This window comes from Rhinichthys klamathensis, unplaced genomic scaffold (assembly GCF_029890125.1).
Source record: "Rhinichthys klamathensis goyatoka isolate OS25496 unplaced genomic scaffold, OSU_Roscu_1.1 h1tg000259l_1, whole genome shotgun sequence".
NCBI classification, from domain to species: Eukaryota; Metazoa; Chordata; class Actinopteri; order Cypriniformes; family Leuciscidae; genus Rhinichthys; species Rhinichthys klamathensis.
In genome coordinates, this window is record NW_026606781.1 from 1,527,461 (window position 1) to 1,553,795 (window position 26,335).

The following is a 26,335-nucleotide window of genomic DNA, read 5'->3' on the forward strand; positions in this document are numbered from 1 at the left end:
AGTATGTGAAAAATAATGTATTTAACATTTAAGCATGTTAGCATATTACACCCAATACACAACATAATCATATTTGAAATTAGCATCATATGACCATCACCCGAGCAAATTATTCCGTTACAGTATAGTTGTAATGATTTTATGAATTACTTCAATGAGAAAATAGAAAGCATCCGAAATACAATTGTAAATGTACAATCCTCTATGGTGTCTTATGATTCAGCCTCAATTATCGCCCCTCAAGAACAACTACACCGCTTTACAACTGTAGGACAGGAAGAGCTAAATAAACTTATCATTGCATCTAAACCAACAACATGTTTATTAGATCCAATACCCACTAAACTACTGAAAGAAGTGTTACCTGTAGTGGAAGAGCCTCTTCTCAATATTATTAACTCGTCTTTATCTTTAGGTCATGTTCCAAAAATATTCAAGCTGGCAGTAATAAAACCTCTTATTAAGAAACCGCAATTAGATCAAAATAACTTAGCAAATTACAGACCCATTTCAAATCTTCCATTTATGTCTAAAATACTAGAAAAAATTGTGTCCGCTCAATTGTGCTCTTTCTTGCAAGAAAATGAGATATATGAAAAATTTCAGTCAGGATTCAGACCGCATCATAGCACAGAAACTGCGCTAGTTAAAATTACAAATGATTTACTTTTAGCTTCTGACCAAGGCTGTATCTCAATATTAGTTCTACTCGATCTTAGCGCTGCGTTCGACACTATAGATCACAAAATACTCTTGGATCGACTACAAAACTACACTGGTGTTCAGGGACAGGCATTAAGCTGGTTCAGATCGTACTTATCGGACCGTTACCATTTTGTTTGTTTAAATGGGGAAAAATCGAAGATAACGTCAGTAGACTATGGAGTGCCGCAAGGATCGGTGTTAGGCCCTCTGCTATTCTCAATATATATGCTGCCACTTGGTAATATTATAAGAAAACATGGAATTAATTTCCACTGCTATGCTGATGACACTCAATTATATATTTCATCACGACCAGATGAAAACACTAACTCATCAAAATTGACAGAATGTCTTAAAGATATAAAATGCTGGATGACGTGTAATTTCCTGCTATTAAATCCAGATAAAACGGAGGTATTACTTATTGGTCCAAAAAACTACCCACAAAATCTCGTACAATACAACTTTAATTTAGAAGGATGTCCTGTTACCTTATCGACTACAGTAAAAGACCTGGGTGTTATACTAGACCGCAACTTGTCTTTCGAAAATCATATTTCATATGTTACAAGAACTGCCTTTTTCCACCTTAGAAACATTGCTAAATTACGTAACATGCTATCTGTTTCCGATGCAGAAAAGTTAGTTCATGCATTCATGACCTCGAGACTAGATTACTGTAATGCCTTATTAGCTGGTTGTCCTGCATCCTCAATAAACAAGCTACAGTTAGTGCAAAATGCAGCCGCTAGAGTTCTTACTAGGTCAAGAAAATATGATCATATAACACCGATTTTATCATCTCTGCACTGGTTACCTATTAAGTTCCGTATCAATTACAAAGTACTACTACTGACCTATAAAGCCCTAAATGGTTTAGCTCCTGTGTATTTAATGGACCTTCTATCGCCCTACAATCCATCGCGTTCGTTAAGATCACTAAATTCGAGGCTTCTGGTCATTCCTAGGATATCTAAGTCCACTAAAGGAGGGAGGGCGTTCTCACATTTAGCTCCTAAACTCTGGAATAGCCTTCCTGATACTGTTCGTGGCTCAGACTCGCTCTCCCAGTTCAAAACTAGATTAAAGACGCATCTCTTTAGCCAAGCATTCACATAATGCTTACCTTCTATTGTTGAATCAGATCGAATGCATTAATATTATGAACAGCAGCTACGCTAATTATTTCCCATCTGCTTTTCTGCTGTTATCTCGGGACGCTAGTCCCGAGGTAAATAGCGTTCGTCAGCTCCAGTTTGTATCCAGACTCTCACGGAGACTTCAGATGCCCCAACACCTGCGATGAGACGACTCGACGCCTGTGAAGAGACGACTCAACGCCGGCGATATGTTATGCCCTAAATTAATACATGATGATTAACTAACTATATTCTTCTATGTACATTTCTGAAATGCACTTTCTGTAAAGCTGCTTTGAAACAATATGTATTGTGAAAAGCGCTATACAAATAAATTTGAATTGAATTGAATTGAATGACCGAATTAATTCCATTGTAAAACCAAAATGCCCTTACCTGAGAGTGCAGCAGTCCACAACGCTCACTGATGTCCACCAACTCTTGTTCAGCCACTTTGCGGCCTCTCTCTGTCTGCTCCAGAGCAGCTCTCAGCTCCTCAATCTCAGACTGCATCAGAGTGTTTCTGCGCTCCACCATGGCCACCTGCTCCTTCATGTCTTCCTGCCCTCTCTGGGCATCATCAAGGTGCAGTTGGGCATCCTGAACATAACAATAGCTTTAGAATGAGCTTTCAGTGTGTTTTCTGGTGACCATAACCTAACAAAAGTTAGATTATACAAACATATTAATACATGCCAAAGTCGAAACAAAAGTCAAATACCTTGAGTTGTCCCTGAACGTTCCTGAGCTGTTTCTGGGCCTCAGCAGCCTGGCGATTGGAGTGGCTCAGCTGAATCTCCATCTCATTAAGGTCTCCCTCCATCTTCTTCTTGATTCTCAGGGCATCATTCCTGCTCCTCACTTCAGAGTCCAGAGTGCCCTGCATGGATTCAATGACTCTCTGGATGTTCCTCTTGATCTGCTCCATCTCCTCATCCTTCTCTGCAAGCTTCCTGTCAACCTCTCCCTTGATCTGGTTTAGCTCAAGCTGGACACGAAGAATCTTGGACTCCTCGTGCTCCAGTGTACCCTATGACAAATAAAGCAACATTTAAATATCGAAATAAAATTATTCATTAATACAGTATGATGGTTCTAGCAAGATTTCCATATTGATCTTCAGATACTCACTTCAGCCTCCTCCAGGGCAGTCTGAATCTCTGCCTTCTCAGTCTCCACTGTCTTCTTGGCCTTTTCCAGCTCATGGATGCTCTTACCAGTCTCACCTATCTGCTCTGTCAGATCGGAAATCTCCTCTATAGAAAGAAAAAATATTATCTGTAATCATAATCACATGCGTTTACTTTGTAAAGCTAATTTAGAATTAAATCATTTAAGTCTTTTCTATTTTAACGGTTTCATTCTTACGCTGCAGATTCTTGTTCTCTCTCTTGAGGGTCTCCAGCTGATCCAGGCTCTCCTCATAAGAGTTCTTCATCTTGAACAGTTCAGTGCTGAGTGAACGAGCCTCTTTCTGGGCACCTTCCAGCTCTGCCTGAACTTCCTCATATTTCTGCTTCCATTCTGCCAGGACCTTTGGTTTTGGTAGAGATATTTTAGGATCGGTTTGTTTATAACATGTTTAACAAAGCCCATTCCACCAATATTTTACAAAGAGAATATCATATAATGATTCAGATTGTTTACCTTGTCAAAGTTCCTCTGTTTCTTGTCAAGGTTAGCAGCCAAACCATTGGCTCTCTCCACATCAATCATGAGGTCCTCCACCTCACCCTGGAGTCTCTGTTTGGTCTTCTCCAGAGATGCACATTTGGAGTTCACTGCCTCAATTTGTTCTTCTGCCTCTTGCAGATGCTGGGCCAGCTTCTTCCTGTTAAGTAATACACATTATTTTGAATTCCAATCTATAAAATAGCTGTGAGAATTAGGAATATTATACAATAATATTCATACTTGGACTCTTCAAGCTCCTCTGTACGCTGGATGGCATCAGTTTCATATTTGGTTCTCCACTGAGCAACCTCACTATTGGCCTTTGACATTCCCCGCTGCAGCTCAGCCTTTGCCTCCTGCTCTTCCTCAAACTGCTCACGGAGCAGGTCGCAGTCATGACGGGCTGATTGCACAGCATGGGCCAGTGCGTTTTTAGCCTAGGAGACAAAGTCACATAATATTAGCTTTCTCTACAGTAAAGTAATTGATGTGCATATGTGCATTTATTAATTATGCTATTGCCTTCACCTCCTCTTCAATCTGCCTCTTTAACTCCTCAATTTGCTGAGTGAAAGCTTGTTTGCCTCTGGTGAGCTGAGAAACCAGAGCCTCCTTCTCCTCCAGCTGACGGCCAAACTCACCTATTGAGATTTTCATTAAAAAAAAAAAAAAAAAAAAAATGTAAGATGTAATAATGGAGGGAAGAAGAACTGTTTTTATGACAGTGGTGCCAATTCTTTACAGTTGATAAACTAATTGGAGAGGGTTTTAGTGCACTGCTATCAGTCTAGTTTATGTTTGACTGTATCACACTAAACCACAACATGCTTAAAATCCTCTCAAAAAAGTAGCATATCTAACATTATCTCTTTAATGTGTGCCAATGCCAGTGTGTAAACATTTTTGCCACTATTCAGACTTTGCACTTGACTACCATGGATACCTGGTGGGCAACAAACGCTGACAAAATGGCGACAAACAGTGGCCAGCCAGGGAAATTGCAGCTTTGCAAATGTCCTATACTACAATCATTTAACTATTTTGACCATATGTCACCGAATGTTAAAATTAGATATCAAGAAGATTAACATACTCGGAACGTGTGATCCATACACATCACCCACTGATATTTTCATTGCTTTCTACCAGACTTGGAGTTTGGAGATTTACATCTAATAGAGAATCTGTCACCTTACACCACACAAAAAAATGAAAGCCTACAAAAGTACAGATAGCTATCTTTTTTTCAAGAGTGGATGGGTTAACAACGCTGTCGTATGGGAGGTGAAAAACAGGAATGTCTTCATTATCAAAGCAAGGTCCGTTTGCGAATGTTTGCAGCTATACACAAAGTGACATCTGTTCCATCGTGTGATGAAGTCTTCATCTGAATATGTACACCCTGCCTGCCGGCGAATGACAGCTTGATAAGTAGTAAAAAAATAAAAACGTATGCCACCTGTATCATATATGGCTAGCAGGATGTCAAACATTGTAGCCTACCTGCTTATCCACTCCACATAGCAGACAACAAACAAGAGCAGCTGGGGCAGCGAAATGCGTATAATCCTGTTTGCAATATGTTAGCTGTAATGTAGTATAATAAGTGTACGATAGTATGCATGCAAAGTAACTGTAAGTAATAAGTAGACGCAGTACAACGTGTCATTCATTCTCCGTTCATCTTCTCATATCATATCAAATCAAATCACGTACAGATAAACGCGTTCTCGCCACCTACTGGCGAAAGTGTAAGCACGTTTATGATTACACGATTGACATGAAACATAACATCAGCGAATCATCTGTCTAAATGCACGTCACCTTTCTCTATGACAGGAGAATTTCTGACTGTCACTGAAGTCAACCCAGCTGGACGCATAACTTGCAGTTCGTCTGATTTGTCTACCAGTAGCCTACTTGTGCGTCACGTGCAAAGTATGAATAGGTCTGTTTATATAAGTCATTTGTTAGTGGAGGAAATTAAATATATATTTATATTTTTGAGATATGGTGCCACTTGTTACCATTCTCAGTTTAAAGTCTTGCTCTTTGAGCACTGAGGTCATTTAACTGGCGAAGGTTCTCGTCATTCTTGGACTTAATTTCACTAAGTTCGTCCTCAAGTGTGCGGCACATCTTCTCAAGATTAGCCTGTAAACACATTTGACTTGTTTTGAAGAATCTTAACCACATTTGATATATTTCCTTAAAAATATTTTAGGAACAGTTCTCAAACCTTTGCTTTGGCAACAGCCTCCATGTTGCTGGAAAGATCATCAATCTCCATTTTGTATTCGCTCTTCTCTTTCTCAAGCTTCTGCTTAACACGCTGCAGGTTGTCGATTTGCTCTCCCAGCTCGGCCACACTGTCTGCCTGCTTCTTGCGGAGGGCAGCAGCAGTAGCTTCATGCTGGAGGGTGGACTCTTCAAGATCACGACGCAGCTTCTGGAATTCAGCTTCACGCTTCTTATTCATCTCGATCTGAGCAGCAGTGGCTCCTCCAGCCTCCTCAAGCCTCTCACTGATCTCCTCAAGTTCCCTGGAGAGATCAGCTCTCTGCTTCTCAACCTTGGCACGAGCAGCGCGCTCAGCCTCGATCTCTTCCTCCAGTTCCTCAATGCGAGCCTATGGTGGAAAAATAGTCAATTAGATTCTTAGGGATCTGATCATAATGATCGTAATGTTTGAAAAAAAATCTCAAAAAACCTGAAGCTCCTTGATCTTCTTCTGGAGTTGAGCACCCAGAGATTGTTCATCTTCTATCTTGCTGAGCAGCTGACTTGTTTCAAAATCTTTTCTGTGTGTAAAATGAGAAAACAATGAATGATCTAAAAAAAAAAAAAAATTATAAGAATTTGCAAAGAATTCCTACTTCTTCAGCTTCTCGTCAGATTGCTGCTTGTCATTCTCCAGGTCCATGATGGATTCTTGGGCTAATTTCAAGTCTCCTTCAAGCTTTCTCTTGGCTCTCTCCAGGTCCATGCGGACCTTCTTCTCTTGTTCAAGGGAACCCTCAAGCTACAGGACAATGATATATAAAATATGTTGAAAGCAGAAAACACAGTTAATTGATAACATGTTTGCATGATCAACTCACATCATCAACTTGCTGCTCAAGTTTTGTCTTGGATTTGGTCAGGGTGTTGACTTTGTCCTCTTCGGCCTGAAGATCATCCAGTGTCTGCTGATGTGACTCTTGGAGGGCTTTCTTCTCCTTCGTAAGCTTGGCAATGCTCTCATCCTGAGCTGCCATTTCCTCAGTCAAGCTCTTGACCTGTGTGATTTTTTTTTGTTTGTTTCAAATAAGCTTATATTTACAATTTATTTTCTATATCAACATATAAGACAGAGATTAAGTCTAATCTTAAACCAACTCAATCTCCAACCTTATTCTCAGTGGCATGTTTCTCCTTCTCCACTTTAGCCAAGGTAAGCTCCAGGTCATCAATGTCTTTCTTCAGCTCAGAGCACTCATCCTCCAGTTTCCTCTTCTTCTGTCAGTTCAGCATTGATTTCTTCCTCATCCTCCAGTCTCTCAGTTGTCTCCTTGAGTTTAGCTTCAAGCTGGATTTTGCTTTTGATCAGACCCTCACACCTCTCCTCAGCATCTGAGAGACCCTCAGATTCCTGTTAGTAAAATAGATTGTTATTTCATTGGGAAAGACCTTGCTCATGTTTAATGGAGCCAGTATTCAGTTAATTATAAAATATACTCACAGATTGCACTTGCAGCTGCAGATCATTTTTCTCTTGCAACAGTGCTACCATCTTCTCTTCAAGCTCCTTCTTTTTGGCTTCAGCCTTGGCAAGATCTTCTTTGCATTTTGTAAAGTCCTCTTTCATGGTTGCCAGCTCCTTTTCAGTTTTGGCACTCTTCAGCAGAGCAACATGTGGCCAGTGTTTGACATTCATGAATGAGCGGATGTTGTATTGGAGGGTGTAAATTGCATCCCTTATGAAACAATTTGGATGTTTAAATGCAGAATTATTGGTAAATGCACTTGTTTTTAAACCAGTCAATAAAAATAGTTCCTTCACTTTATGCATTAAACATACTATTTGTATAGACATATTTAAATACATTTAAAAGCCTATTTGACTAGAAGATGGGCTTGCATAGACAAAAATATTTTTATTGATAACTCATTAACACTTTAAATTAATGCGGGTTAGGAATCATTCTTGTGTAATGTCCAACTGAAAAAGCTTTACTAAGTGAAATAGTTAAATCAGAGAGTTTGAGAACATTCCTCACCTCCTTGCCGTCATTTTCACAAACTCCCTCCTCATCAGATAACCTCGGCAGAGAGCCTGAGTCATTGTGACCAGAGCAGCCAGTTTCTCATCACGCATCTCCTCAAGAACACCCAGAAGACCAGCTTTGAAGAACACCTGAATTCATGTAAAACAGTACATTTAAATATATTGATGTATCTGTATAAGCTAAATGACCATGATCACTGAATCTTTGAAAGTTGTAAAGATGAATATTAACCTTTGTGGTTCCAAATTTGTACTCATCATGATTAACGTCGATGGATCCCAGGAGTTTTTCACTGGCCTTCTTGTTATCCATAAACTGTCCATCTGGGATAACACTGGCATTCAGCACCTTGTATCTATGGAAGATTGTAAGATTTATCAAAATGCTTTATATCTTCTAATAAAGAGTCTCCAACAGGAAATGGTATTTTCATGTGGTGTCATATATACCTCTGTTTGAAGTCACCATAGAGGATTCTGCTGGGAAAACCCTTTCTGCAGATTCGGATACCCTCCAATACACCGTTACACCTCAGCTGGTGCATAACCAGGAAGTTCTCCATGAGACCTATAATTTACACCATGAGCTTGGTAAATTAACATTAGCATTATTAAATACATTAACATTAAATATTGTGTTAATATGAGAATATATGTGAGTCCTTTTTTACTTTACCTGGAGTCTTGGACTCATTGGGAATCAGACAACGCACAAAGTGAGGGTGGGTGCTCCTCAAGTTTGTCATGAGCTTGCCCAAGTTCTCCTGTTTAATCATGAAACGATTTAGCATTCTTACTCACATTCTCTTAGTTGTTGATTTCTCTGATCTAGACTCAAGCAAGGTGATGTACAGTCATTGATTCTTAAGTCCTTTCAATTGCATCATTATTCACATCTGCTCTCTAACAAACACATACTCTGAACTGAGAAGACACTGTCTGCATGGAGCCACCCTTCTTCTTGCCTCCCTTCTTGGCGCCACCAGTCTCTATTCAGATAAAGAGACAAAAGAACACATATAACATATTAACAAGAAAAGAGTGCAACCCTGAATCAAAGTTTGGTTAAAATGATGTACATAATCATGTTAACACTTCAGTTATTTACCCTCAACAACAGGTGGGTAGAGAGTAGCCAGCAGTTTGACAGAAGACTTCTGGTACAGCTGCAGAACAGACTCATTCAGTGGATCCTTGTTCTTGTCCAACCAGCCAGAAATGTTGTAATCCATAGTTCCAGCGTAGTGAACCAGGGAGAAGTGGGCTTCAGCCTTGCCTTTGGCAGGCTTTGGTTTCTCGAAAGCTTTGTTCTTGCCAAGATGCTGATCACATAGCTTGTTCTTGAAGGAAGTGTCTGAAGCCTTAGGGAACATGCACTCCTCTTCAAGGATGGAGAAGATACCCATGGGCTGTTTATAAAAGAATGTTGTTTAATTGCTAAAAATGTAAGATTTTGGGAATGGACCATGAAATTGAATAAGTTCAAAAACCGGTAAAAAACCTTCTCAATAAGCTCAATGCAAGCGGCCAGATCCATGCCAAGGTCAATGAACTCCCAAATAATGCCCTCCTTCTTGTACTCCTCTTGCTCCAGCACAAACATGGTGTGGTTGAAAAACTGTTGCAGTTTCTCATTGGTGAAGTTGATGCACAGCTGCTCCATGCTGTTGTACTGGAGGACAAAAAATGACAGAAACATTTAAAACCTTCTGAATATCATTTATTTTGACATAAAAAGAGATAGCATAATCATTCTTACATCAGAGATCTCAAAGCCAGCAATATCCAGCACACCAATGTAGAAATTTCTTTGTTGTTTTGTGTCCAACATCTGGTTGATACGAATGACCATCCACAAGAACATCCTCTCATAGATAGATTTGGCCAAGGCACTAACAGAGTTGTACACCTGTAAGTAGAATAGAGTGGATATTATTCTGGTTCTGCAATAATTATCCAGAATTTTAGGTTAAACACATGGCATGCTGGAAATGTTACTATACCTGTGGCACGGTCTGGCCTTTGGTCACAAACTCATTTCCGACCTTGACTCTGGGGTAGCACAAACCCTTCAGCATATCAGCAGAGTTCAAACCCAGAAGGTAGGCGATTTTGTCAGCCTCTGCAATTAAACAAGTTGAACAAAAAAAATTCCATCCCTTTTCTTGCCTTGAAAACTAAACTAAAACAATCCTTTTTTCTTGTCAAAATAGAAATACGGATCTCTCAATTCAAAGCACTGCATGTTATGACACACATTAGTACAATGTAGTCTCACCCTCTGTGCCATCAGGCTCAGCCTGCTCCTCACGCTGCTTCTGCTTGAACTTCATGTTGCCATGATGAAGCACAGCTCCAGTGAACTTGTAGATGCTCATCTTTTCATCACCACTAAAGCCAAGAATGTCAATAGCATTCTGTAAATCACAGAGAAGAATAAAATATGATTTGCCATATTTAAATAAAATATGTCAATATTCAAATAGCAATGACTCACATCAGTAGCATCCAGCTCAACTTTATCATCAATGCTGGCCACTGTGATCTGACCCTGACTGCACATGGGGAAGTCATAGGGGTTGGTGGTGAGGAGCGACATTTCTGTAAAATACACAGCATTTATGAAAGAGCATCTTAGAATATTATCTGAAACATTGAATGATTTAAATATGTGCACCTAACAATAATCTCAGGCTTATGGTTGGTCATCATCTGGAAGAAGATGTGGTAGCCTCTCTCATCTGGAAGCTGGAATGACACTCTAGACTTCTCCAGCAGATCTGTTGAGAGAATGTACTTGAGCCACAATCATCTGAAGAGTGACAGATAAAGACAAATGTTCAGGATGGATCAATGAAATCATGTCCACCTACATGTCTCAATGTCAGCACTAGCCAGTTTTCCAGATGTACCGAAGTGAATTCTGATGAATTTACCCTGTTTAAAACAAAATAACAAAATATTATTAATGATGATAATAATAAAACAAAGTTCAATAATTGAACTACATGTAAATAAAAAGTGGTTAACTTACAAAACGAGAGGAGTTGTCATTTCTCACAGTCTTGGCATTACCATAAGCCTCAAGCAGAGGGTTGGCAGCAATGATCTGGTCCTCAAGAGAGCCCTGTGATGTTTGAAGAGTTTTCAGTTATTTTCATTTATTTTCATATATTTTCTATTTAATGACTAAACACTATTAGGCATTTCACAAATTCACATATCATGTAAACCACCATCATTCAAAATAATATGTATGTAGTTTTATATCTCTTACCTGGATTTTGCCAGAACTCTCTTTCTTCTTGTCACCACCTGACACTGCAACTGTGGCAAAATACTGGATGACACGTTTGGTGTTCACAGTCTTTCCAGCACCAGATTCTCCACTGGTTTATGAGAAATCAGAAGTCAGAAGATGATAAGACATGTGGAAGTTCCACAAGAGGAAAATATGACTGTTCTCAACAACTCTAATTGAAGGCTTGATACATACGTAATCAGGACAGACTGGTTCTCTCTGTCTGTTAATTCAAAGGGTAATAATGTTTTAGTAATTGTTTTTTATAAAAAACTATGAATGTGAATTTCAACTTGAATTTAATTCAGATCTCCTAAATCAGATCTTACCAGTCAGCATGAACTGATAGGCGTTGTCAGAGACAGAGAAGATGTGGGGTGGGGCCTCCATACGCTTTTTGCCTCTGTAGGCAGACACCACTTCTGCATCATACACTGGGAGCCACTTGTAGGGGTTCACAGTTGCGCAGAAGAGTCCAGAGTAGGTCTGAAATGAGCAGAGAAGTGGTCAGATTCCAACAACACAGACAAAAATAACTTAAATGCTTTTGTTTGCTGTTTTCAGAACTTACGTAGATCATCCATGCAGCATAACGCTCTTTGAGGTTATACAGCACAGAGGCTTCATTGAGATGGGTCATCATGGCCATGTCCTCAATCTTGTCATACTTGGGAGGGTTCATTGGGTAGACGTCACCCTCCTTTACTGTTCTCTCCTATGAATTTGATCAATCAAATAATAATAGATAGACAAAAAAAAATATGTATAACATTGTGCAATATGAGCATCTATTAAAATGTACCTCCTTAGTGTCAAGCAAAATAACTGTGGCTTTGCCACCGTCTTTGCTCTTGATTGTTCCCTTGAGGTACAACTCTTTGTCATCAGCCACATAGCAGGCAGACTTGGCATCAAATGGTTTGCTCTGAGCCTCTATTCTCTCTTTCTCAGGCTTACGGAGGTAAATGGCAGCCTTGCCATAAATGGCCATCTCCGCGTCCGTACTCATGGTGGCGGCTTACTTCTGAAATTTAAAGATTGTCACAACCATAGGTAAACAGGGTAAATTGACAGACATTTGATCACTTTTTTTCTACTGTAAGAATCAAGAACATTGTAAAGCAGGTTCCCTCAAATCCAGCCCTGAAGGGCCACTGCCCTGTAGAGTTTAGCTCCAACCTTAATTAAAGACATCTGAGCAAGCTAATCAGGGTCTTCAGAATTAGAATAACTAGAAAATCACAGGTTTGATCAGGGTTTGACCTAAGCAGGGCAGTGGCCCTCCGCGGCCAGATTTGAGGAACCCTTTAGTAAAACATGGATATTGATTATATAAAACGTGTGTGTGTTTCTACACAGGGCCAGAGCACTAATGCTTTTTTTCAGTATGTTGATTTTTCCCATAAAATGTCCAGTGTAATTTAGCATCTTTAGTTTAACTTACCACACTGCCACAAGTTCTGATGAATGGCTGAAACTGTAATACAGACAGAAAGATTTTATACATTAAAACCATGCTTTTTCATTTCTAAAAACTACATTATAAAAATATGAGCAACTTATGTCTTTAAATGATTTACTTTACAAACAGTTGAAAATGAAATGAAAGTTTTCTCTAACCACAAGCAAACTTGACTAGTCTTCTGAACGCAAAGGTCTCCAGTCCCACCCATGCTCTTTATACTGTACTTGCTTAGCAAGCAATGCAGAAGTTAAATATGGCTAACACCAAATATGGCTAAAATTTGAGTCAGGAAATTGATCAGATGGACCACTTGGTGCTATCCATAGTTTCGAATAGAATAAATAACTGGAAATAACACTTAAGGATAGCTTGTTAAAAGAGTTTAACCTCAGTACTTTGCTTAAATATGCAAGATACAAAATCATGAAATTCACATTTGAAAATAAAGGGGTGAGCAGATTTAGGATTACATTAAACATGACATGAAACAGAGGCAACGCTTGAATAATTTGTAATTCCTCTTCATGTATCTCAGTGTAGTGTTTTGCCAAGAATTGTCCAATTGGTTATTTCAAGTAAGTGAATAAATATATTTTTGTAAACTACTAATATTGTTTAGTTAAATTCCTATAAATGTAACTATTAGAATGAGGTTATTTGCTATGATTTGGTCTTTTTATTAAACTGTTATCAGTTTAACAAATTAACAAATCAGTTTGTCTGGATTTATATATTTCTCATTTATGTTTTCTATTGACTTATTCAGTGTCAATACTGTAATCTGAATAACTGAGCATTTACTGTACCTATGTTTATATTTATTTTACATTTTATTACTTTGCTTGATGAGTTTGCATTCCATGCACAGTCAGGCACTCTCAAGTATCAGATTTCTTGCTGTGCCTTATATGTAAAAAAAAGACCTGTATGTAGGACTGCAATGAAAGAACTATGACTGTTCTTGGCTCCAGTACATTTGCATGACGGTCTATTTTGATGTTTTTAGTTTTCAATTAAAAAAATAATATTATACACACATAAACCTTTAAGACTGTCAGATAAAAAGCTCAAACAATGGACAAGATTGATAAAGTCTTATATTCACATTTATTTCTTTGTATAGCGCTTTTCAAAGTACATATTGCTTCAAAGCAGTTTTACAGAAAATGCATTTGTCCACATTACACATGATATGCTCTTGTCCTGACAGTGACAGATGTCTTTAATGCTGGCAAATCTCGTTGGATTTTAAAACTGTTTGGAAGTGACATTGCAGTGACAGTATTCTGTTCTCTTAATCTTGCCATTTTTTTGGCCTTAGCTGTACATGGACAAGACGTACAGTGTGCCTGCTGCTTATTTAGGCATTTGTTTGGCATTTGGATGCTGATTTATTTGATTGACCAAAACATGACTGCATTTTTACATTAACCCTGTTTCATTAAACTCATGAGTCTCCATGTCATATTCCAAATGTTTATGCTGTATCATCAAATAAGAGTACCCGATACTGTTAGCTTATATATTTCATTGGACTGTTTGCCATAAATTGGTGAATCCACGGGACTAACAAGACAATTAATTCCTTTCAGACCATAAGAATAATAAGATGTATCACTGACAGAGCACATGAGGATGTGGTGTTTGTGTCACATTATGACCTATTAATTACCTTCATCATCATCATTATCATCTTTGCTAGTAAGCAGTAATTTGAACCCCTCTCACACATACTATTCATGAATCATGACCATACATGATTTTAAGGACATGTTTTATTCTCACAGCTAATACACGTACATTCTTATTTTATTACATATTCTTTCTGGCAAGGCATTACTATCCTTACTCGGAGATATTTTGTATTATTAAACATGTGTATTTGGAAATATGGACAACATCAGCTTATAGGTAAGATGTGGTTAGTACATCAAGTATTAGACAGATATTTGTTTAATGCTTTACAATTACAATTGCTCAGAAATGTTTGCATCAATACGAACACAATTCCGCCATGTGTGCTGATGTATATTGTTGTGTATAATAATTTAAACTATCATACTTCTGCAGAGCAAAACAAAACAAAAAAAATAACACTGTACAAAGGACATAACCAAGTGGACTGTCTGGACCATATTTGTGGTTTCATCATTGAAATTAGTTTTGTTTTTATGATATAATATATAGGTTTTAATTATCATTTTTATGTTTGCTCTGTAATCTCCATATTATAAACATATCCAGTGCCTCTGGAAATTGTATATCAGACTGACATGGTGAAAATCACAATAATAAGTTCAGGGGAATTCTGTTCAAAATAGATACAGAATTTGAGCTACATGAGTATTTTTTGACTTAAATAGTTTAACACTTTTTCAAAGCTAATGTAGCTAAAAAAATATATATATAAAGCTCAAATCAAGTACATCAAGTTCATAAACTATTTGTTAAGCTGTATACATATCTATTATCTATTAAGTGTTATAAAGATCATGAAGCATACTACGGTAACAGCACAACATAAACAATATTGAGTGAGTGAATAAATAAATAAATAAAAAAATCAAGAAAAACGACAAAAAAGTAAGCTGCTAAATTTCAAAGTTTATTAATTTCAGTGTCAGAGATGTGTACATGGTATGTTAAGTTTTTCACTCAGCTGCCTCTTTGCCCTTGAAAAATAGAGAGTGAACAAATACATGATTAGAATATAAGAGAATACATGTTAAGTTTGAAAATACATGCATCAGAAAAATAAATTACCTTTCCAGCATCACGGCTCTTGGCTCTAAGCTTATTGACCTGAGACTCAGAAATGTCAGCACGCTCCTCAGCTTCTTCCAGCTCATGCTGCACCTTCCTCAACTTGGACAGGTGAGTGTTTGCTTGTTCATCCTGCAAAGTCACATACGATTAGATCAGGAACTTAATATGTTCACAAGGTGTTTACAGTTCTCAAATGAGATACTCACAGCTTCTTCAGCCTGTCTCTTGTAAGCCTTGACCTTCAGCTGAAGCTTGTCAACCAGATCCTGCAGTCTGTTGAGGTTCTTCTTATCCTCCTCAGTCTGCAGATAATGAACAAGGATCAGAATAGAACATAATCAGATTATAGTGACCTGAATTTTACTACACATTGTTTTGTACCTGGTAGGTGAGCTCCTTGACTCTCCTCTCATATTTGCGGACACCTTTAACAGCATCAGCTCCACGTCTCTGCTCTGCCTCAACTTCAGCTTCAAGCTCACGGACCTATAGTTAGTGGGAGATAGTAGTACAATTATTTCAGTCTATAAAAATACGTTTAGACTATCCAAAATATTCCAGAGTATTAAAGCATTACACAATTTATACCTTTCAGATCATAACTATTAACATAGGAATAAAGGCAATCTTACTCTGGACTCCAGTTTCTGGAGTTGTTTCTTTCCTCCCTTCATGGCCAGATTCTCAGCCTCATCCAGACGGTGCTGCAGGTCCTTCACTGTGACCTCCAGATTCTTCTTCATCCTCTCAAGGTGAGAACTGGTGTCCTGCTCCTTCTTCAGCTCTTCTGCCATCATTGCAGCCTTTTGCATTAATAAAGAAAGTCATTAGATCCACATTTTTTTCCAAGTACACAAGTGTATTTTGAAACATTTGCCAACTACTGTTGCTTACATCAGTGATGGCCTTCTTGGCCTTCTCCTCTGCATTTCTGGCTTCCTGTACAGTGTCATCAACTTCACTCTGGACATGAACAAGGTCAGCTTCAAGCTTCTTCTTGGTGTTCAGGAGACTTGTGTTCTACAAAATGGAAAGCAACAGTTTGAACATTTTAAATGATGCTCTCAATTTCCTTAATTTCATTGTAAAACCAAAATACCCTTACCTGAGAGTGCAGCAGTCCACAACGCTCACTGATGTCCACCAACTCTTGTTCTGCCACTTTGCGGCCTCTCTCTGTCTGCTCCAGAGCAGCTCTCAGCTCCTCAATCTCAGACTGCATCAGAGTGTTTCTGCGCTCCACCATGGCCACCTGCTCCTTCATGTCTTCCTGCCCTCTCTGGGCATCATCAAGGTGCAGTTGGGCATCCTGAACATAACAATAGCTTTAGAATAAGCTTATAATGTGTTTTCTGGTGACCATAACCTAACAAAACTTAGATTATACAAACATATTAAATTAATACATCCCAAAGTCGAACAAAAGTCACATACCTTGAGTTGTCCCTGAACATTCCTGAGCTGTTTCTGGGCCTCAGCAGCCTGGCGATTGGAGTGGCTCAGCTGAATCTCCATCTCATTAAGGTCTCCCTCCATCTTCTTCTTGATTCTCAGGGCATCATTCCTGCTCCTGACTTCAGAGTCCAGAGTGCCCTGCATGGATTCAATGACTCTCTGGCTGTTCCTCTTGATCTGCTCCATCTCCTCATCCTTCTCTGCAAGCTTCCTGTCAACCTCTCCCTTGATCTGGTTTAGCTCAAGCTGGACACGAAGAATCTTGGACTCCTCGTGCTCCAGTGTACCCTATGACAAATAAAGCAACATTTAAATATCGAAATAAAATTATTCATTAATACAGTATGATGGTTCTAGCAATATTTCCATATTGATCTTCAGATACTCACTTCAGCCTCCTCCAGGGCGGTCTGAATCTCTGCCTTCTCAGTCTCCACTGTCTTCTTGGCCTTTTCCAGCTCATGGATGCTCTTACCAGTTTCACCTATCTGCTCTGTCAGATCGGAAATCTCCTCTATAGAAAGAAAAAATATTATCTGTAATCATAATCACATGCGTTTACTTTGTAAAGCTAATTTAGAATTAAAACATTGAAGTCTTTTCTATTTTAACGGTTTCATTCTTACGCTGCAGATTCTTGTTCTCTCTCTTGAGGGTCTCCAGCTGATCCAGGCTCTCCTCATAAGAGTTCTTCATCTTAAACAGTTCAGTGCTGAGTGAACGAGCCTCTTTCTGGGCACCTTCCAGCTCTGCCTGACCTTCCTCATATTTCTGCTTCCATTCTGCCAGGACCTTTGGTTTTGGTAGAGATATTTTAGGATCGGTTTGTTTATAACATGTTTAACAAAGCCCATTCCACCAATATTTTACAAAGAGAATATCATATAATGACTCAGATTGTTTACCTTGTCAAAGTTCCTCTGTTTCTTGTCAAGGTTAGCAGCCAAACCATTGGCTCTCTCCACATCAATCATGAGGTCCTCCACCTCACCCTGGAGTCTCTGTTTGGTCTTCTCCAGAGATGCACATTTGGAGTTCACTGCCTCAATTTGTTCTTCTGCCTCTTGCAGACGCTGGGCCAGCTTCTTCCTGTTAAGTAATACACATTATTTTGAATTCCAATCTATAAAATAGCTGTGAGAATTAGGAATATTATTCAATAATAGACATACTTGGACTCTTCAAGCTCCTCTGTGCGCTGGATGGCATCAGTTTCATATTTGGTTCTCCACTGAGCAACCTCACTGTTGGCCTTTGACATTCCCCGCTGCAGCTCAGCCTTTGCCTCCTGCTCTTCCTCAAACTGCTCACGGAGCAGGTCGCAGTCATGACGGGCTGATTGCACAGAATGGGCCAGTGCGTTCTTAGCCTAGAAGATAAAGTCACATAATATTAGCTTTCTCTACAGTAAAGTAATTGATGTGCATATGTGCACGTATTAATTATGCTGTATTACCTTAACCTCCTCTTCAATCTGCCTCTTTAACTCCTCAATTTGCTGAGTGAAAGCTTGTTTGCCTCTGGTGAGCTGAGAAACCAGAGCCTCCTTCTCCTCCAGCTGACGGCCAAACTCACCTATTGAGATTTACATATACAAAAAAATTTATAAGATGTCATGATGGTGAGGAAAACGGTTTATATTTATATTAATGGAGGGAAGAAGAACTGTTTTTATGACAGTGATGCCAATTCTTTACAGTTGATAAACTAATTGGAGAATTAGTGCACTGCTATCAGTCTAGTTTATGTTTGACTGTATCACACTAAACCACAACATGCTTAAAATCCTCTAAAAAAAGTTGCATATCTAACATTATCCCTTTAATGTGTGCCAATGCCAGTGTGTAAACAATTTTGCCACTATAGGTCTGTGTTTATATAAGTCATTTTTTAGTGGAGGAAATTTAATATATATTTTTATTTTTGAGATATTGTGCCACTTGTTACCATTCTCAGTTTGAAGTCTTGCTCTTTGAGCACTGAGGTCATTTAACTGGCGAAGGTTCTCGTCATTCTTGGACTTAATTTCACTAAGTTGGTCCTCAAGTGTGCGGCACATCTTCTCAAGATTAGCCTGTAAACACATTTGACTCGTTTCAAAGAATCTTAACCACATTTGATATATTTCCTTAAAAATATTTTAGGAACAGTTCTCAAACCTTTGCTTTGGCAACAGCCTCCATGTTGCTGGAAAGATCATCAATCTCCATTTTGTATTCGCTCTTCTCTTTCTCAAGCTTCTGCTTAACACGCTGCAGGTTGTCGATTTGCTCTCCCAGCTCGGCCACACTGTCTGCCTGCTTCTTGCGGAGGGCAGCAGCAGTAGCTTCATGCTGGAGGGTGGACTCTTCAAGATCACGACGCAGCTTCTGGAATTCAGCTTCACGCTTCTTATTCATCTCGATCTGAGCAGCAGTGGCTCCTCCAGCCTCCTCAAGCCTCTCACTGATCTCCTCAAGTTCCCTGGAGAGATCAGCTCTCTGCTTCTCAACCTTGGCACGAGCAGCGCGCTCAGCCTCGATCTCTTCCTCCAGTTCCTCAATGCGAGCCTATGGTGAAAAAATTGTTAATTCGATTCTTAGTGATCTAATTATAATGACCGTAATGTTTGAAAAAAATACCTGAAGCTCCTTGATCTTCTTCTGGAGTTGAGCACCCAGAGATTGTTCATCTTCTATCTTGCTGAGCAGCTGACTTGTTTCAAAATCTTTTCTGTGTGTAAAATGAGAAAACAATGAATGATCTGAAAAAAATAAAAAACATTATTTTTTATAAGAATTTGAAAAGAATTCCTACTTCTTCAGCTTCTCGTCAGATTGCTGCTTGTCATTCTCCAGGTCCATGATGGACTCTTGAGCTAATTTCAAGTCTCCTTCAAGCTTTCTCTTGGCTCTCTCCAGGTCCATGCGGAGCTTCTTTTCTTGTTCAAGGGAACCCTCAAGCTACAGGACAATGATATATAAAATATGTTGAAAGCAGAAAACACAGTTAATTGATAACATGTTTGCATGATCAACTCACATCATCAACTTGCTGCTCAAGCTTTGTCTTGGATTTGGTCAGGGTGTTGACTTTGTCCTCCTCGGCCTGAAGATCATCCAGTGTCTGCTGATGTGACTCTTGGAGGGCTTTCTTCTCCTTCGTAAGCTTGGCAATGCTCTCATCCTGAGCTGCCATTTCCTCAGTCAAGTTCTTGACCTGTGTGATTTTTTTTTTTTTTTTTTTTAAATAAGCTTATATTTACAATTTATTTTCTATATCAACATATAAGACAGAGAATAAGTCTAATCTTAAACCAACTCAATCTCCAACCTTATTCTCAGTGGCATGTTTCTCCTTCTCCACTTTAGCCAAGGTGAGCTCCAGGTCATCAATGTCTTTCTTCAGCTCAGAGCACTCATCCTCCAGTTTCCTCTTCTTGGCTGTCAGTTCAGCATTGATTTCTTCCTCATCCTCCAGTCTCTCAGTTGTCTCCTTGAGTTTAGCTTCAAGCTGGATTTTGCTTTTGATCAGACCCTCACACCTCTCCTCAGCATCTGAGAGACCCTCAGATTCCTGTTAGTAAAATAGATAGCTATTTCATTGGAAACAAGCTTGCTAATTTTTAGTGTAGCCAAAATTCAGTTAATTATAAAATATACTCACAGATGCTACTTGCAGCTGCAGATCATTTTTCTCTTGCAGCAGTGCTACCATCTTCTCTTCAAGCTCCTTCTTTTTGGCTTCAGCCTTAACCAAAGCCTCTTTGCATTTTGTAAAGTCCTCTTTCATGTTTGCCAGCTCCTTCTCAGTCTCTGCACTCTGAAGCAGAGGCTTAATCTTGTAATAAACCTTCATCCATGGCCAGTGTTTGACATTCATGAATGAACGGATGTTGTATTGGATGGTGTAAATGGACTCCCTGTGAATAGTTCATCATTAAATGGCATAATCATCATTAAGTTTGCACAGTTATCATAGATGTCATCTTTACTCATGACAATAGTCACCTCCTCTCCGTCATTTTCACATATTCCCTCCTCATCAGGTAACCACGACAGAGAGCCTGAGTCATTGTGACCAGAGCAGCCAGTTTCTCATCACGCATCTCCTCAAGAACACCCAGAAGACCAGCTTTGAAGAACACCTGAATTTATGTAAAACAGTAAATCAAAATATATTGATTTAAACTGTATAAGCTAAATGACCATGATCACTGAATCTTTGAAATTTGTAAAGCTTAATATGAACCTTTGTATTTCCAAATCTGTAGTCGTCATGGTTAATGTCGATGGATCCCAGGAGTTTCTCACTGGCCTTCTTATTATCCATAAACTGTCCCTCTGGGATAACACCGGCATTCAGCACCTTATATCTGTGGAAAATGTATCAAAATTCTTAATTTCTTTTAATTAGGAGCCTCCTAGGAAATGTTGCTTTCATGTGGTCCCATTTACCTCTGCTTAAAGTCACCATATTGGATTCTGCTGGGGAAACCCTTTGTGCAGATTCTGATGCCCTCCAGAACACCATTACACCTCAGCTGGTGGATAACCAGGAAGTTCTCCATGAGACCTATAACGAACAATTTACACCATGAACTTGGTAAATTAACTTCATCATATATATTGAGAACCAAAATATCTGTACGTTTTTTGTTAAATACTTTACCTGGAGTCTTGGACTCATTAGGAATCAGGCAACGCACAAAGTGAGGGTGAGTGGCCCTTAAGTTGGTCATGAGTTTGCCCAAGTTCTCCTGTGGAGAATAGAAAAAGGTTGGCATGCTTTGTATTTCTTTATTTTTTCTTAAATATAGCAATATTGCTGTGATGTCATCTCTATACATACCCTGAACTGGGAGGACACAGTCTGCATGGAGCCACCCTTCTTCTTGCCTCCCTTTTTAGTATTATCTATTGAGATAAAAATACAAAGTAACATGTATAAATGCAAAAACAAGAAAGAAAGTTAAAAACTGAATTTTTCTTTACCCTCAACAACAGGTGGGTAGAGAGTAGCCAGCAGTTTGACAGAAGACTTCTGGTACAGCAGCAGAACAGAATCATTCAGTGGATCCTTGTTCTTGTCCAACCAGCCAGTGATATTGTAGTCCACAGTTCCAGCGTAGTGAACCAAGGAGAAGTGGGCTTCAGCCTTGCCTTTGGCAGGCTTTGGTTTCTCGAAAGCTTTGTTCTTGCCAAGATGCTGATCATATAGCTTGTTCTTGAAGGAAGTGTCTGAAGCTTTGGGGAACATGCACTCCTCTTCAAGGATGGAGAAGATACCCATGGGCTGTTTATAAAAGAATGTTGTTTATTATTAAAAATGAGAGATTTTGAGAATAGGATCAATAGAAATTAATAAATTCATAAACCATTGATAACCTTCTCAATGAGCTCAATGCAAGAAGCCAAGTCCATGCCGAAGTCAATGAACTCCCAAACAATGCCCTCCTTCTTGTACTCCTCTTGCTCCAGCACAAACATGGTGTGGTTGAAAAACTGTTGCAGTTTCTCATTGGTGAAGTTGATGCACAGCTGCTCCATGCTGTTGTACTGGAGGACAAAACATGAGAGAAACATTTGCTACCTTCTGAATATCATTTATTTTGACATAAAAAGAGATAACATAATCATTCTTACATCAAAGATCTCAAAGCCAGCAATATCCAGCACGCCAATGTAGAAATTTCTTTGTTGTTTTGTGTCCAACATCTGGTTGATACGAATGACCATCCACAAGAACATCCTTTCATAGATAGATTTGGCCAAGGCGCTAACAGAGTTGTACACCTGTAAGTAGAATAGAGTGGATATTTTATTCTGCTTCTGCAATAATTAGCCTGAATTTTAGGTTAAACACATGGCATGCTGGAAATGTTACTATACCTGTGGCACAGTCTGGCCTTTGGTCACATACTCATTTCCGACCTTGACTCTCGGGTAGCACAAACCCTTCAGCATTTCAGCAGAGTTCAAACCCAGAAGGTAGGCGATTTTGTCAGCTTCTGTTAAACATATTTTAAAATAAATGATCTTTGCTCTATAAGCAAAGATAGTCTTTTGTGTAAAATTATAATAAATCAGGCACTAGGTACTTTCCCTTTTATTTTTAGATTTATTGATATGCACACAACTTCTAGTTTATATTTACACTAAACATTTTATACACAGTTTCTGTGGTTTATCAGCAAAGTCGATGCAATGATCTCTCAATTCAAAGCACTGCATGTTATGACACACATTAGTACAATGTAGTCTCACCCTCTGTGCCATCAGGCTCAGCCTGCTCCTCACGCTGCTTCTGCTTGAACTTCATGTTGCCATGATGAAGCACAGCTCCAGTGAACTTGTAGATGCTCATCTTTTCATCACCACTAAAGCCAAGAATGTCAATAGCATCCTGTAAATCACAGAGAAGAATACAATATATGATTTGCCATATTTAAATAAAATATGTCAATATTCAAATAGCAATGACTCACATCAGTAGCATCCAGCTCAACTTTATCATCAATGCTGGCCACTGTGATCTGACCCTGACTGCACATGGGGAAGTCATAGGGGTTGGTGGTGAGGAGCGACATTTCTGTAAAATACACAGCATTTATGACAGAGCATCTTACAATATTATCTGAAACATTGAATGAATTAAATATGTGCACCTACCAATAATCTCAGGCTTATGGTTGGTCATCATCTGGAAGAAGATGTGGTAGCCTCTCTCATCTGGAAGCTGGAATGACACTCTAGACTTCTCCAGCAGATCTGTTGAGAGAATGTACTTGAGTCACAATCATCTGAAGAGTGACAGATAAAGACAAATGTTCAGGATGGATCAATGAAATCATGTCCACGTACATGTCTCAATGTCAGCACTAGCCAGTTTTCCAGTTGTGCCGAAATGAATTCTGATGAATTTACCCTGTTTAAATCATAATAGCATAATACATAAATAATAATTATTATAATATCTTTATAGAAAACTCTGTACAGTAAAATTTAACACAACTGACCATATGTACTGTAAATAAAGAGTGGTTAACTTACAAAACGAGATGAGTTGTCATTTCTCACAGTCTTGGCATTACCATAAGACTCAAGCAGAGGGTTAGCAGCAATGATCTGGTCCTCAAGAGAGCCCTATGATGTTTGAAGGGTTTTCAGTTATTTTCAATTGTTTTTCTTTTTCATGACTAAACACAATTTATAGGCATTTCACAAATTCACATATCGCACAAATCATCATCTTTTAAAATAATATATATGACATAGTTTTGTATCTCGTACCTTTATTTTACTGGCCTCTTTCTTGACACCTGACACTGCAACTGTGGCAAAGTACTGGATGACACGTTTCGTGTTCACAGTCTTTCCAGCACCAGATTCTCCACTGGTTTATAAGAGATTAGAAGACAGAAGATTGAAAGACATGTAGACTTTTCAAAGTATATTCAATCTTTGTTCAATCTTAAATTCTATTTTGTAAATATCTCCATAAATTTTCCATCTATGTTATACTTTAAATTTTTGTCATGGTCTGAAATTAAATTAAAATACTTACGTGATTAGGACAGACTGGTTTTCTCTATCTGTTGATTGAAATTTATTAAATATCCAGTAAATATTTATTATATTAACAGCGACATCTAATTCATCTCAATGAATTCTATAGAATTCAATTCCATAATGTCTTACCAGTCTGCATGAACTGATAGGCGTTGTCAGAGACAGAGAAGATGTGGGGTGGGGCCTCCATACGCTTTTTGCCTCTGTAGGCAGACACCACTTCTGAATCATACACTGGGAGCCACTTGTAGGGGTTCACAGTTGCGCAGAAGAGTCCAGAGTAGGTCTGAAATAAGCAGAGACATGGTCAGATTCCAACAACACAGAAAAAATAAACTTAAATGCTTTTTATGTCGTTTCAGAACTTACGTAGATCATCCACGCAGCATAACGCTCTTTGAGGTTATACAGCACAGAGGCTTCATTGAGATGGGTCATCATGGCCATGTCCTCAATCTTGTCATACTTGGGAGGATTCATTGGGTAGACATCTTCTTCCTTGGCAACTCTCTCCTATAAATTTGATAAATTAGATATTAGTTATAAAAGAAAACAATGTAATAAGTAATTTAATGAGCATCTACATGAAATGGACATTCAAATTTACCTCCTTAGTATCAAGCAAAACAACTGTGACTTTGCCACCGTCTTTGCTCTTGATTGTTCCCTTGAGGTACAACTCTTTGACATCAGCCACATAGCAGGCAGACTTGGCATCAAATGGTTTGGCCTGAGCCTCCATTCTCTCCCTCTCAGGCTTACGAAGGTAAATGGCAGCTTTGCCATAAATGGCCATCTCCGCGTCCGTACTCATGGTGGCGGCTTACTAAAGAGAGAAAATATCAACTTATCCATTACAAAATTCGTAAATATTCAACAAGGGCAAGACAAATAAAATATATAACACATAAATTGTGTTATGAAAGAGGCATATTCCTAAGTTTAGGCTTACACATGAATACAGACACATAAAACAATACTAGATACATTCAAATAGCAAGCAAGAAGCAGGTAAGGGGCCCATTAATGGCAAAAATGTCGATTGAATATGTCTTTCTGGTGATGAAATTGAAATGCTGGTGTCAGGGGACGGCAGATGTAGTACAATATGAATTGTGGAATATATGAAGTTTCAGGACAATACAGAGATTTTCACTGCCGACTATGAGTCTTACTCGGACTCGGACTCTCAGCCCGAGTGCATCCTCCTACTACGAGTATAAATGAAACGGACATTGCATTGCATGTGTGTACTCACTTAGCTTTAGAGAGCTAAAGAGAGGTTTTTCTCCTCTGTAGATAAGTGTACTTGAGTTTTTTCTCTCTCAATGAATGCATAAGATTTCCTGACAAATATTAAGACATTTCTATGACAGATTTTTTTATTATATTAATTCAATATTTTATGATAAAACTTAAGACATTTCTAATAATTTATATAATTACGCATATGTCATCATGGATTATAATAGCAACACTGCATCCCAATTTTGAATTTAATCAGACCAACAGTTCTGTAGTTAGAGACAATTTCATGTTTTGCTCTATTATAGCATTATCAATTGGCCCTTTCCCGCTTCTTTTTCTGTTTCCACAAACTGAGTCAGAAATGTGTCGAATGTCCTCTATATTTGGGCCAAAGTTGTATAACTTTCCCACAAGGGGTTTTATGGGCTCTCAGACTCAAAAGTGGAAGAAGAAAAATAGAATTCAATAAAAAACAAATACAATAGGTGCCTATGTTTGGCACCTAAATAAAGGGTCAATGGGACCCATTCCATAAATTCATCTTACGGATACATTTTAAACATATTTCTTTGTAAATAAATTACATAAGTTTTTAAAAACAGCATGCTTCTCCAGTTTTCGTCTATAATACAGACTATAACAACTGTTTTCATCTACCCTAATCCACACACTGAATCTTAAACTCACTTGCCTTTTGTCCTTGAGACCAGATGAAATGTTCCCTTGGATTAAAAAAAATCAATTAATTAAAATGTATTGATATAA

General features: G+C 38.6%; 1 protein-coding gene and 1 pseudogene across 1 annotated transcript; both read right to left on the minus strand.

Annotated features, from left to right (window-relative positions):
- Positions 1 to 6,390: 6,390 nt before the first annotated feature.
- Positions 6,391 to 12,119, minus strand: LOC130101614 (myosin heavy chain, fast skeletal muscle-like; annotated as a pseudogene).
- A 3,016-nt stretch (positions 12,120 to 15,135) lies between these two features.
- Positions 15,136 to 26,335, minus strand: LOC130101612 (myosin heavy chain, fast skeletal muscle-like). Its single transcript, XM_056267427.1, has 40 exons — positions 26,262 to 26,335; positions 24,930 to 25,148; positions 24,692 to 24,835; positions 24,452 to 24,608; positions 24,318 to 24,345; positions 24,044 to 24,146; positions 23,804 to 23,896; positions 23,615 to 23,678; positions 23,423 to 23,521; positions 23,239 to 23,342; positions 23,018 to 23,156; positions 22,643 to 22,761; positions 22,397 to 22,546; positions 22,139 to 22,309; positions 21,746 to 22,046; positions 21,603 to 21,667; positions 21,423 to 21,510; positions 21,209 to 21,326; positions 21,003 to 21,126; positions 20,762 to 20,898; positions 20,418 to 20,673; positions 20,085 to 20,327; positions 19,794 to 19,970; positions 19,569 to 19,714; positions 19,394 to 19,484; positions 18,932 to 19,321; positions 18,720 to 18,846; positions 18,229 to 18,347; positions 17,945 to 18,141; positions 17,678 to 17,861; positions 17,399 to 17,564; positions 17,162 to 17,286; positions 16,752 to 17,060; positions 16,423 to 16,626; positions 16,212 to 16,337; positions 15,950 to 16,120; positions 15,699 to 15,803; positions 15,524 to 15,619; positions 15,315 to 15,446; positions 15,136 to 15,223 (listed from the first exon to the last, which is right to left on the minus strand). The coding sequence occupies exons 2-40, from the start codon at positions 25,134 to 25,136 to the stop codon at positions 15,203 to 15,205; spliced, it is 5,796 nt and encodes a 1,931-aa protein (XP_056123402.1). The 5' UTR covers positions 25,137 to 25,148; positions 26,262 to 26,335; the 3' UTR covers positions 15,136 to 15,202.